Genomic DNA, 14,846 nt, shown 5'->3' on the forward strand with positions numbered 1-14,846 from the left:
TGATGTGTATATGTTGTATGTCTGTGTATATGATGGATGGGTGCATATGGTTATGTATGTATGTTCATGTATATGGTGTATGTATATTTTTAAGGGATAAAAGGGGCCCCATTCAAAAGTCCACTATGGGGCCCTACCTCTCCTAGTTACGCCAATGAGTGCCATACACAGATGTACAGCATATTTATACACATACAGTAAATACACACCATAAGAACAAGATATACTAAAATCTGTGCAAACAAGGAAATATAGAATATGCACTGTCTCTGCCTGTATACAGTGCGGTGTGGCACCGTATCGTCGCTTGGTGTCTATAGCCGTCTATGGGGAATATAGCTTGCAGCTGTTTATACTTAACTGTGTGAATGGAGCCTGAGGGGCCTTACCCTGAGACAATTTGAGCTTAATTTAGCCTGATTTAGCTTTAACAGCCTTGCACCAATCTCAAGCAGGGGAGGAGTAGATTTTAGCAAGTTTTCACAGCAGTTTTTTGGTATAGTAATATAGTAAATCCCCCAGAGGCCATTGACCCTACCTTTTTCCTGCCCTCTACTTGATGATAGAACGTGAATAGATAAATAGAGGGATAGCTAAATAAAACAGGATAGGCCTCCCACTTCCTATAAATACCTCTGTATAACACTACATTACTTGCCATGACTATATGGGTCAGCCGAAACATAGCTGCATGGGTGAATAAACACACTATTATGATTAGAAATCAGCTCTACTTCTGGAGATCTGGTATCGCCACCTTACAAAGTACATGCTGCTCAAACTAGTCGTCACTCAATATTGTACTAAAGAAATTCTAAAAATTAATGTCAACTAATTAAAACATATTACATTGCTGCTCAAACTAGTGGTCACTCAATATTGTGCTAAAGAAATCTTGGAGATTAATGTTGTATTTTGAGGCTGTAAACTACAGATTTTTCCATCATTTCGCTGAAACCTTGTTTCTGTGATTTCCTGCGTTGAGGTGTTCTTGGACATTTGCACTGGATGTTTCAACACTAACCAGGCATAAAAACCATAAGAACAATAGTCATAATAACAAGGTAATCATTGCAACAACATCTCATAAACTATAGATGCTAGAGAGAAGTGGAAGGTATTTTCAGAACCAGATGCTCATATAAACCCAGAATCTGGTGAAAAACTCCAGGCACCATGTACAACAAAAATTATTATAGTATTGCATGACGGGTGGTGCGTTCCCACACTATGCAATAATATAACTTCAAGCTTCTGGCACCAGATTGGAGATGGTACCAGAAGCTGCGGGTGTCAGCTGTATGTCATAGCTGACACCTGTCTCTAACACCCGCGATTAGAGATTCCTCTGATTGTGGGCTTTTACACCTTACACACTCTGGTCACGCATGACCACAGCATGTAAGGGGCTTCTAGACTAGATTGGACCCCCCGCTGTGATTACCTGGCGGGTCCATGGCTCTGATGGCAGTCCCAGGATCTGCCAGTGCCCCACGGCTGCGCAATGGCAGGACCTGGCGCAGCACTCATAGGACACATGCGCAGCACTCATAGCGACACATTTCAGATTTGAAACAATGGGCCATGTCAGGGAGGTAAAAAGTGGCTTTGGCGGCAATGGGTTAATCATAGCGTGTCTCAGGTTTGTCTATTTTTGTGCCAGGTTTGTTCCTTTTCTTGGCTTGTAATTTATGTTAGTTGGTGTTCTGCCTTATTAAATGTGTTTTGAATTGTCGCTCGGCCAGTTTATTTGCGCCTAAATTGTTGTAAATTATTGCCCTAGAAAGTAGATCTCACTTGTGACCAATAAGGAAGATAGATTGAGAAAAGGTGAAAGAACATTTCTGGCTTCATTTTTGCACAAAAAAGTAACTGCTTGTGCAATGTCCAGACTACATTTTGTTGTAAGTGCAGAGACTAAAAGTTACAGATATGTTTAAGCAAAAAAATGATAAATTCTTGCTCAAATGAGTCTTTGTCTTTTTTTTTATAAAGTACAGGAAATAGGGTCTGTTAATACTGTATTTTTGGATCTGCACCTTAAGATTGACAATAATCCCACTCACAGAGATGATCCTATACAAAATGATGAAGTCGTTACCTGAGATATTTTACATCTTAAAACTGCGCTGAAGTATTTTTTCATATTGCATTCAGTTAACTTTTCATTTAAGAAGTGTAGACCTTTATTTTCAGTAATGAAAAGGGAGGTTTTTTTCCAAGTGCAGCTGCTCAGAGCAGGTGTATTTTTGCGACGTGTTAGGTGCAAAATAGTGCTAGATGCTGTGCAAACATCTGCAGAACAGCCATTCACTATGGGGGTCATTTATCTTAAGTCCCCCTTCACTGTGCTCTTTTGGCGCTGGTTGTGAGTCTACTTTTTGCACCTCATTTGTCTTTATCGTTTTGGCTCTGTGTCAAATTCAGGGGTTTTTGTGCTTTATTAGGTACAAATTTAAAAAAAAGCACAAAGTATTGTGCAAATCGTACCATTGCCTTTCCTCAGCATGGTCAGGACTGGCATGTTATTGTTCAATTATATGTGCCAATATAGGAGCAATAGTATAATAAATTGGGCGCAAACATCTGTAGAGAGGAGAAATGTAATGACAAATAGGGTGCAATTGAGTCGTAACATTCCAACAAAGGGAAAAATAGGTGCAAAACAGCCATTAGGCAGCAAAAAGGCACCAAAAAACACCAACAGCGAGAAAAAAAAGTAATTACTTTATTTATATAGCGCACAAAGATTACACAGCGCTGCACAGAGCTTGCCAAATTGGTCCCTGTTCCCAATGGGGCTCACAATCTAATCAACATACTAGTATGTTTTGGAGTGTGGGAGGAAACTGGAGGACACCCCTGCAAACACAGAGAGAACATATAAACACTTTGCAGATGTTGACCCTGGGATTTGAACCCCGGTCCCCAGTGCTGCAAGGCTGTAATGCTAACCACTAAGCCACTGTGCTTCCCATGACCCCCTATGGCAAAAAATGATAATCAATGTCCCATGATATGAGATAGATAGCCTGATGATAGACAGATAGATAGATAGATAGATGATATGAGATAGATAATATAGAATAGATAAAATTGCACGTATAATTTTCTCCCACTCTTTTACAAAACCTCACAACTCAAACATACAAGTGAACGTGCAGTAATAAAACAGCTGATCCAGTGAACTTACTTTTGCTCCCTTAAGTGCAATGAACCTTTAAACTGAACAGTGACCAACATCTGTGTGCCAGATTCAGTGGATATTACTTTTCAACAAGAAAACACTGTAACACAACAGAAGTTCTAACTTGGAAAATGTGCCTTTAGTTTCAGAAAGCTTGGAAAACAGCTCTATAAATGGAGCCGAGCGAAAATAAATCATTTCACCAAGAAAAACACAATAATCCTGTAACCTGGTGGCGCAGAATAATGCATTATAAGATTGGTTTGATCCAGAAGATTTATGACATGAGATCTCTCCTTGACAGTCAATTTTAATGCCTGAAATTGATGATTGTGAGTTCAGAAAAATATTAACTATATTAATGTTGTGTTCCCATACAGCAATGCACTGACGGCTATGAGTGGGACCCGATAAGGCAGCAATGTAAAGGTAAAAGACTTTAGCTTTGATCTTCATGTATATGTCACTTTATATTCTTTATACCTGCTACAATGTACACAGGCGATACAGGAGTACAGACAGGGCAGAATATACAATATATAAAGAACATTTGCATAATGAATCAATCATTTATTATATGAGCACTTCTTTACTTACAAATTCGCATTTTAATTTTCAAATATCTTACATAGCTTTGATTCATTGCTCTGCTTTTATATAGCCAGCACATTACTGTAGAAACATAGGGCCAGATGTATCACTTTTCTTTTATTAAAGGGGTTTTACCACAAAGGCAAGTTAGGCCCTGTCCACGGGATAGGGTCTTACTTGCTGTGTCAATGGGGGTCTCAGTGCTGAGACCCCTGCATATTGCGAAAACGAGGGGTCCCGTGGATAGGGCCTTCGGGACAGTTACATGTGATCCTGCTACAAGCTCCTCTCTGCTTCTCTCCCATATCCAAGCATGAAAATAACCCTCACAGCAGAGCCCAGTTGTGTGACACCCAGCACACGGTGATGTCCTCAGCAGTGGCTTCTCCTGGAGGGGATCCCCCAGTGCTGACCTTCTGCCCCCTATAATTCTGGCCAGTATCCTCCTCAGACACCAGGGTGGTCATCCTGCTACATGGGGGTCACTTCTCTGTAGTATCTGCAAAATCCTACAAACTTCTATTCTCTCCTGCTCTGAGCTGAGGATTCTGCAGATTGTTTTGTAAATAGAAGGTCGTGAAGTGTAAACAGAGGCTGCAGGTAGTGTCTGTAGTTTCTGTACAAGTGTCTGGCTGAGCTCTGCTGCTGGGGATGAGTTGCTCTACACAAGAGCTCAGTGGGGGACATTTATCACACTGTTGCTTCTCAGTTTACGCCACCTTTGGGCTGGAGTGGTTTTGCGCCTGGAGGAAAAGTCCCTAATGATGAATGATTATTAGGTGCAACAATATATCTGGATTGATAGGATAAATGAGGGAAACATGGTTATTTTTGCGGCGCAGCTAGTTTGGTGTTGCAAAAATGGCACAAAAACAATGGGACACTATGAAAACGTGCAAAAACAACAGAAAAAACGAGTGATACATCTGACCCATAGACTTCAGAAAAAGTTAGTGCAAAACTGTAAATATATATACGTTTTTTATATTTAAAAAGAAAAATTGAAAAAACAACGGGTCTGCTTACCTCTAGACTTAATGTACAAATCTGCTACAAATGGCAGAACAGAAGGACCACTGCTCGCTACTGTGCCAGAGAGCTGGGAACATAATGGTGACACTGAGGCCACCGTTATTATCATGTCTTACCAAAGAAAGAAATTGGTACAACTGACAGAGAAGAAGATTATATAAGACATGTGGTTACTATGCTTATGCTTTTATGTAGAATGACCAATGATGTATTGTATGTAAAAGAGAATCCCTATCATTGTGTCCTTTTAAAATCACCAATATGTAGAGAGCAAAGCACATTAGTAGTTTGTACAAATGAAAAGCCAGTTTGCCTGTCCACCTGTTACTTTGCATTGTCTGTTTGGAGAGCAGTCCGCGAAGCCAGCGTTCTGCGCATGTGCAGAACACAGGCCGCCGGCTGTGTGATCTCTGGTCCAACGCCGGCTTCGCGCATGAGGGCATGCAGCTAAGAGGAGATTAAGAAAGATAAAAGGGACTGAAGGATTAGCCCTAAAGGATTAGCCCTTAAAAGGGCTATCGTTACGTACATTAGAGGCACCTACCGCTGGATCTACCTTAATAGGTAGATCCGTGGTGGTAGGTTTCCTTTAAAAAAGTAGTATGAGGTCAACCAGAGATTGGAAACCCAACTATAGGAGCTACCACTGCGCACATCTATAGTTCTAAACAATCTGATCAGTGGGGGTCCAACCACTGGAACCCCCACAGACATGTGAATGGTGACCCTGTTCCTATTTATTGATACAGTTGTAGGTTTTCTTGCTGCTCCATTAAATAGTAAGGGTTGGAAATAGTAGAGCACAGGGTGAGAGAACTGGGTGCCTCTAGACATTGAATGGAGTATAGTCTACTTAACAATTTAACAATTAGTAGGAATGGGAGTTCCATCTTGATGATCAGTGGACAGGTCTCAGTGGTCGGACTCCAGCGAATCAGATTTTTATATTTGGGCCAACTCTTTAATTAATCAAGCTATGTATAGTAATGATACTTGCATTTACTAAATTATTTCCCTAGGTACCTTGCAGCGCTGGGGTCCTGGGTTCGAGTCCCAGGTCAGCATCTGCAAAGACTTTGTATGTTCTCTGTGTGTTTACGTGGGTTATCTCCGGGTCCTCCGGTTTCCTCCAACACTCCAAAACATACTGTTAGGTTGATTAGATTGTGAGCCCCATTGGGGACAGGGACTTATCTGGCAAGCTCTGTGCAGTGCTGCGTAATCTGTGTGCACTATATAAAAAAAGGAATTATTATTATTAACATATTGCAGCTTGCCTAGTGAATAAATAAAACAGAACTCTATTACCCAAATGAAACATTTTTATCTTTTCGTCAATTGCAAATTGCTTTACTATTCCCTTACAGACATTGATGAGTGTGGAATAATGCAGGAGCCCTGCAAAGGAGGTATGAAATGCGTAAACCATTATGGGGGATACCTTTGCCTACCAAGAACTGCACAGATTTTGTTAAATAATGGCCAAGAAGACACAGTCATCTCACAGAATGGAGGATCTCAACAAAGCACGGGCCAAAATGTGTATGTGGAAAGAACCAACAGTGCTCCAGATCCAGCCCGCAACTTGCCCAGCACGGTTCAGTTAATGCAGTGTGCATCCGGGTATGAACTAAATGCACAAAACATGTGTCAAGGTAGGAACAGATTTTATATTCTGTCTTAAAATGTTTTGAAATTACATAATGGCCCACATTTATTAAAGCTTGTGCGCCAGTTTTCTGTCCGACTTTGCACTAAGATTTTAGCTAGGTGGGAACATGGTCAAATTAAAGGAAACCTACCACCACGGATCTACCTATTTAGGTAGATCCAGTGGCAGGTTCCTCTAATGTATAGTAGTATAGCCTTTTTTAGGGTGAATTCTTTCATGGCCCAGAACTTTTATAAATTTTAATTCACCTTATATGCAAATTTCCTAAAGAGGCTACTGGAAGCGTGGAGTAGCCAGAGCTGAGGCTACATAGTGCAACTACTCCACGCCCCAGTAGCCTCTTGTGTTTCGCCTAGTAATGCATCTTCAGCGTACAGGTACATGGTGCTAGGTTTCCTTTAAGGATCACCCCTGATTTTAAGTCTAGCCACGCCAGGTTGGCTATATTTGACATTTATATTACCTGTTACTTCTGCTAAGCCCCAATGGAGCTTATTACTGGAGATATTCCATGAGTAAGGTTATCCATTTTTTTTTCCGTTTTTATTTTTATATATGTTTGTATATATTGTATGAATATTGTTTTAGAAACTTTTTATCTGACAACTTTATATTTTATGTGTGCACTGCCATCTTTCATATTTTAAATCTTAGTCTCTCTTATGTCTCCAGGTTTCTTATAGCATAGCATATTTAGTGATTACATGTTTAGTGTGATTTACCAGTGTGAGCTGCCTGGGTAAATGAGGTGTCTACGACCTTCTTAGTTTAAGTAAATTGTGGGTGGTGGCAGCTTTGTTTGCGTGTTGAGAACTCTAGGGAGTAGATTAAGTTTAAATATGCCATTTTGGACCTGATTTATGTTGTAAATTGTGAGGCTCCCTTTTGTAAGTGTACCCTGTGACTTTACTCGAGTGTGGGCTTTCATCACAATTACTTTCAAATTCATGTTTGCCTTTCTTAAAAACTCTTTAATTTCTTTACTATTTATTCAGGTAGTTTAAACTCCATTCCAGCAATATACTTCAATACTATTGTATTTCATTGAAATGGGAATATATTGTTCTTCTATTACAGCCTGCCTCTAGAAGGCTGTAATAGAAAATGCTCTGTGACAGCCGTTTTATGTGTCCCCGTCTCACAACCTTAGCAGATTTACTGCTGTGATCGGGGCCAGGGCCAATTCAGGGTAGACAAAGGCAGGGGTCTTCTGTATAATACAGCAGACACCTGCCCAGTATGGAGGAGGCCTGTGAGCTTTCTTCTTATACATTTTGCAACATACATGCAAATTGAAGAATTATATCATTGTATAATGTGTGAATTAACTTTAAAGTTTCCATTGGCGTTTAACCAGCTGTTATAATTCGAAATTAGATTATCTTATGTTATTAGATCTTGCAATATTAAAATGAAGTCTTATAATCATAGTCCTAGTTCTGTTGGAATACGTTTTGTACAAGTTATAGAAATTATTTTAAAATGTGAAGTATATAGAAGTAGGGAAGATTTTTGTCTGCCCCTTAGGCAGGGTCGGCTCCAGTTTTCAGTAGGCCCCTGGGCGATAGAGCTTCAGTGGGCCCCTTTGCAGTAAACTCACATAGCGGCATTAAACATTCAGAAAGTAAAACAGTCTCCTGTTAACTAAAATATTCCCTAGTTTATCATCCCAAACAGTCCTCTCATGGGTATTTTACATTAAGTCCCCCTCACACCCCATGGATTAATTAGATAGGGCCCCCTCAACCCCATTGATTAATTATGTAAAGACTTATGTGGTCCCCCCAGCAGCTCTGTGCCCTGGCATTTACCCAGGTATACCCAGTGCTGGCGCTGAGCCTGCCCTTATGGGTTTTGCCTTCCTCTGGCTCAACACTAAAAGATTATTGTTCTTTTTTAATCTTATCATCTCTTTTCTTCCCAGAAGCAACATTCTCACTGATTATCAAAAGATTGCATTTCCGAGTAATATGTTGTCCCTTTATTAGATCTGAATACATAAAAGTATATGTCTTACAGCAATAATACAGATTTTTCAATTCATGGCTTATCATCATTTCTCATTGCAACACCAAAATTTCAACATTTTACTTCCAATAAGTGTAATTTGTGCAGGGAATAAACAGAGCACATGCATGTATCAAGAGTCACACTTTGGTTTGGTTTTATTGTGGAGTTAATCAAACCCTGATGTGCACCCTGTGTAATTACCCGCAGATGTATGACCTTTTTCTTCCACTCCAGCGGCACTAAATTATATTTTACGAGCAACGTGATGTTGTGGGACCCTTTTTAAAAATAATAGTCGACACAAGGGAGCTGTAATACTCTTACTGACATCATGCTGAACACTAAAGGACCTTCTGTTTAGATGCAGTTGTCCACTCCCTTCTGAGCATTGCGCAGCTTAAATCGGATAATGTAAGCAGAACGTTTTTCCTCTGATTTTTGGCTTAAAATAAATGGAGGCTTAGTCATGACTCACAAAGAAAAAGGACTTTGAACTTTCTATTTACGTTTTTATTTGGAATTGAACATGTTAGTATTTTTATTGGAGTATGGGCTTGAAAAAGAAAAGCGTATGCTTGTTTAGTGGTGTCCATGGAGAATCAGAAGTTATACTGTTGTTCAATAGATGCCAAACTTAAAAGGGGTTTTCTGTGTTCATTGGAAATCCTGAAATGGAGGGGGGGATAAAAAAATAAATAAAATATACATACACTTGCTTCAGCCTCGACGTGCTGACCTCATGGACATTGAATGACAACAAAAGCGTGGGCCCACAAGTGTATAAATGGGGGGCTGTTGCATAGTTTTGCTGAAATCCTAATAGAAGCAAATGGAACATTAGTTAAGCATGGACTTCAGCATATTAAGCACTCAGGGGGCACTTGCCATTCCCAATTCTTGTATTCTGACCCAGTGGTCAGTCCCCAATTGATCAGGCATATGCAATATGTTCTTGTACAGGCACATAACTTCTACAGCCAATCACAGACATTAGCACATACATTCCATACATGCCCTTTGGAAAACTTCTTAAAGAACAACCAAGGGTGTTGAAACTTTCACCTCAGGCCACCAGTTTTCTGTGTCTTTGCACTGAAAAGATTGTGCAAATTGCTTGCACATGTGTTTAGAAAGTGTCTGCGTCAGTTTTGTGTCGCCGCTGCTCTGTGTCGGACAAGAAAAATGTGCACCTAAAGGGGTGTGTTAGTGTCTAGTTGGAGTTGTAAAAAATGCTGCACACTTCCAGAGCAGTGCAGGGGGCACCAGATTCATGAAGACCGTGCGCCAGTTTTGATTAAAGAGGACCTGTCACCTATAAAAATAAAGTAAGCAGCTCCTATTGCTAAAACAGAGGCAGCAGTGTTACACTGCTAGTGTTGTCAGAAACCTCCGATAACGCTAGCAGACACTGCCGCGATGTACACTAGAACTAGCTGGAAGCGGTCCAGCGTATTCATGAGGGGGCGGTCCGAGGTGCTGCCTCTTCCCCAGACTGAATTTTTAGCACTAGCTGATTACTTCAGTCAGTAGCTCCTAGTGACGTTCTTACAGGTGACAGGTCCTCTTTAATTTGGCACACTCTGCACACTCCACAGGCAAACTTCACATAGGACAAACGGCACTAGTTTTGATAAATGTGGGCTACAAAGTGGCATGTGGCACTTAAATATAGTACTGAGGCCATGAAATTGTTTTTAACAGAATCCACTTGCAACTTGGTGTGTTTTATTTTAACAATTGCCCCTTCTCTCAGGCACTGGCGTCACTCTTTACACCAGATGTCAGCATGGGCGGGAGGCAATGGATGGTCATGGGGACATCTTTCTATAGTTTGCCTCACGCTGCAGATAGACTTGGTTCACTTTTGAGAAAAGCATACAGAAAAAGTCCCATTTTGGTTGCTACATATGAACAAGAGACTAGAACTGCTGGGGGTAAAAGCATCAGAGAATCCTATAGAAGTCTGTTTCTTCAATTATACAAAATGGAGCTCCGTTATGTTGTCCCCATACATAGTAAAGTCACTGATCACAGTCATGGGGACAGATTTATGAAAAGTGTCCTAAGGTAAGATAGGGCAGATTTAGACTATACAGTCTTATTCTGCACAAGATTCATATAAGTGTCTGGGGCTGGATGATAAATCTGTCGTAGTTTAAGACTGTCTAGTTCTACTTTATACTTCTTCCTAGTTCGCTTACTTTAGGCCAGAAAACTAGGACAAAATCCTGTCTGTCTGGTGAGCATTATTTTTGGTGTATGGACCTTTTTTTGTGATAGGACATGCCCCTTTTCATAGGTCATGTCCCCTTTGTACCAATTTTGACTGGTTGTGGAATGAGCTTTGCCCATAAAATAAAATTCTCTTATTTTAATTCTTCCAGTGATCTTTACATAAAGATAATTTTTTTTTTAATCAATTCTGTTTTTATTAAGATTTTTTAAAACATAGTGAATACAATGTACAATGGCACCTTTGTTTTTTCATTACAAGAGTACAGAACATACCAATTAAGAATTCAACTTTTTCTATTATACATACAGCTGCAAAAAACTGATACCTCCATCGGACCAGTAGATACCAGTCTATGATAATGGAGCACATGAATCGAACGGCATGTTCCTTAGATGAATGGTACCTGTTTGTGCTCAAGACATTGCATTAACATTAACCACGTATATTTAACAACACGTTATATGAACAGATGTAACCAATTAGCGTCAGATAAAACTGGTCTGATGGTAGCGATAGACATGAGGGAATGGGCAAGGGAAGGGAAGTCAGAGGGAGAGAGTTTACAATAATATATTTAGTTGATTGCTTGGGGGTAGAAGGTGTAGTGCTTAGTTGCTATCTAACCGTAGGGTATGAGCTCCTACTGCCCTCGCCACAATTCATCCCCTATTAGCTTTGGCCTTGTAATCTACCCATGGTTGCCATGTTTTAACAAATTGCTCATGTGTGTGAGATACCCAGCTTGAAAGTTCCTCCATCCGGCAAATCTGAGCCACTTTCTCTTCCCAAGCTGAGATGGGCGGCGCGTTGGTTTGTAACCAGTATGTAGGTATCAATGCTTTTGCTGCAGCGATGAGATGCGTGCAAATAGAATTACCCTCTAATTTAGTATCATCTGGCGCCAAACCTAAGCATATTAAAGGCAATGAGATTTGAAGGGATGACATAAAGATAATTTTTAACAACTTACTTTGTAAATTTTTGGACCTATCACTCAGTAATGGTCAGTTTAAGAAACCAGAGTGTACGGGAACTAGCTGAGCAAGCACTTCATGATCCCTCTGTGCTATGAGATGCTGTGTGCTGACAATGTGCTTAGATTATCAGGGTACCGGTTTATCTACACTTTCATTTAGCTTTTGAACATTCTACTAGTATATAATACATAAAAAAAAAAAAATGACACAGATCAGAGTCATGAGATGGATTAAAGATACAATGACAGACTCAGCTCTGCTATCTCACCTAATCAATAAAACACAGTAAACACTGCTATATCACCCCTCCCCATGGATATTGGGTTTCTCTTGTTTGTCGAGCTGCTCTCTTAGCAAGCTGCTGCTGGACAAAAAGCGCCTGTGTCTGTAGTGAGCCTCCTAACCCTCCCCCTTGCTCCTGAGAAAAGAAATCTGCTTAAAGAATCTGCCGACCATAGTCTAGATTTTACAGTCGGATCCAGGGACAACCAAATTGTAAACATCAGGACCAGGGCCGGCTCCAGGTTTAAGGAGGCCCCTGGGCGACAGAGTCTCAGCGGGCCCCTGTGCTCCTTACCTCCCGAATTTTACGGCAGAGAAATTCCTTCCTACATAGTATATCCCCATTAGTGCCTCCAACCTCCCCCTCACATTGTGATACCAGCTCTGTGTCTAGGCTCGCGTAGCATGTGAATTACACGTGCTGTACTGTGCAGGCTGCAAAGCCATGTCCTGCTTTCTGTGGCTGCTTTTAATCCACAAATAGTAGCATAACTGAGGTTGGGGTCTCCTACAATATAAAGGTTACACTTGCAGCTAAGTTTGTCAGCTTCTGTCATGCCAGCAGTCTGAGTTGTTTTTTCCACTATAAAATACAGAAGCTGCCCTGCATACAGCACATACCTATTACGCACGTATATAATATGTACTCACATACATACATTACATACAGGATAAACCTATTATACACGTATATAATATGTACTCACATACATACATTACATACAGGATATACCTATTACACACGTATATAATAATATATAAGAAACGAAAAGAGATGTGCATAAATGACACAAATAAACTTTATTAGTATAGCATTTAAAAACATACTTAAAAAGCCCAAAAAAGGATTGGGTACATATCACAGAGAACTCCCCAATACCGCCACATAAATGGATTACAAACAAACCACAGTACATAGATAAGGTGAAGGTAAGTAGTAAGCTTAAAACAATGCACACATGTAAACAGGTCTCTCATATGGTGAGTAAAGGTAATAATAAATATGTGGTCCAATGTAGGTAGGCTGTGGAGAAATATAAGGGTACAAAATTACATTACCAACTAAGTGGTTGCGGTCCGGGGAGGAGAGAGAGCTAATATTATGCCGGGATGTCATGACAATCCACTAAAGCGATGTACACAACTTTGTAGCACTGTCTCATGTTCCTCATGCCAGCTTTGCTATAGACAGATACAATGTACAATGTTCAAAGATACAGAACTTCCACATATACTTTCAAGCTTCTTGTCTAAAGAGGTCTGTCCTATCATCTCTACTTCTACACAACTTTATGATTTCTTGACAACATGCAGTGGACTGTGAATTAGAAAAAGGGAAGAAACTTAGTAGCCAACACATTTTGCAGTAAAATCACAGCATGATACTACTTTGAGGTGAGTTGAGACTCTCGCCACAGTACCTCATTTCACTTAGACTATCATATGAGCACAGGTTATATGAAGCAACAGTGATCATATGTACGGTCAGACCCAACACGCAGATAGTTAATAACATTTGAATATTAAAAATAATCTGCATAACTCTGCCTAAACCCTCATATTATTGTATATTTCGGACTATAAGGTGCACCGGATTATAAGGCGCACCTTCAATAAATGCCTGCTAAAACGTCTAGGTTCATATATAAGGCGCACCGTATTATAAGGCGCACCTGATTATAAGGATGAATGACCAGCAGGTGGCAGACCTGTACACAGTTCAAGACAGCTGTTGTCTGTAAGTATGGTTCATATATAAGGCGCACTGGACTATAAGGCACACCTTTGATTTCTGAGAAAATCAAAGGATTTTTTGTGTGCCTTATAGTCCGGAAAATACGGTAGATATCATTTGCCTTTCCTAAATATTGGTAGTGGGATTGTTTTTTTCCCATTAGGCTACAGGGTTTGAATGTAGTGAGGGAATGGCTAGGATAGACTGGAAGGACCGACAAGGGCACTGAGCCCTAAGGCTAAACCCCCTTCCTAGCAGTCCCTATCCAATTACCCAGCCTATCCTAAGCAGTAGGTGACAACTTTGATATTCCCTTTATGTGCCAAAGTGTAAAAAGAGTATCTGGCAGATATGGGTCAAAAGGAAGAGGACAATGCAACACAAAATTGATAGGTAAAATGAATATTCAGAAAATAAGCAAAGGTTCAAAAGACACAAAATACGATCATGCAATCTCCAAATAAAATGTAAAGTAACCACATAAGAAATGGTAGGCAAACATTTTATAAGATCTCAGAAATGTTATCTAGACAAATTACACCAGCAGGGGAGAAGTGTGAGTGGAGGAGGAGGCTGTCCATCTCAGCTAATGTAACTGTTAGCAACCCAGAGCACAAAAAAGGAGAAAAACTGGTGAACAGCCAGGAATGAAATAAAGGAGAGTTCAGACTAGTAAGGACAGAATGTAACCTAAGAACAAATTCTCACTCATCAGCATATTCTAAACTATAATTTATGGTCAGAGGATGGTGCTGAAGCCTACTAGAAAACACCTACTACTACTACTAAGAGACTTATGGAGGTTTCAGTGTACTAGTATCTTTACCTGAGTAGTAAGGTGTTTTGTATATATCTGGTTATAACAAAGCACTGGTGTGATGTGCTTATTAATCTTAAACTGAGCAAAATGAGCACTGACATGCAATACAAAACTAGATCAACATGATAATACTGAAAGAATTTTAATGCTGGAAGTGGCTCAAGAATCTGCGTATATACTCGAGTATAAGCCGACCCGAGTATAAGCCGAAACCCCTAATTTCAACACAAAAAACTGGGAAAACCTATTGACTCGAGTATAAGCCGAGGGTGGGAAATGCATTGGTTACAGCCTCCCAGTATAT

General features: G+C 40.2%; 1 protein-coding gene across 1 annotated transcript in view; it reads left to right on the forward strand.

Annotated features, from left to right (window-relative positions):
• The window catches only part of EFEMP1 (EGF containing fibulin extracellular matrix protein 1), a 58,270-nt gene that overhangs the window by 13,324 nt on the left and 30,100 nt on the right, over window positions 1–14,846 (forward strand). The window contains exons 3-4 of the mRNA XM_072140599.1: window positions 3,568–3,616; window positions 6,178–6,465. Coding sequence (XP_071996700.1) covers window positions 3,568–3,616; window positions 6,178–6,465 — 337 coding nt within the window. The remainder of the gene's footprint in view (window positions 1–3,567; window positions 3,617–6,177; window positions 6,466–14,846) is intronic.

This window comes from Engystomops pustulosus, chromosome 3 (assembly GCF_040894005.1).
Source record: "Engystomops pustulosus chromosome 3, aEngPut4.maternal, whole genome shotgun sequence".
Classification (NCBI taxonomy): Eukaryota; Metazoa; Chordata; class Amphibia; order Anura; family Leptodactylidae; genus Engystomops; species Engystomops pustulosus.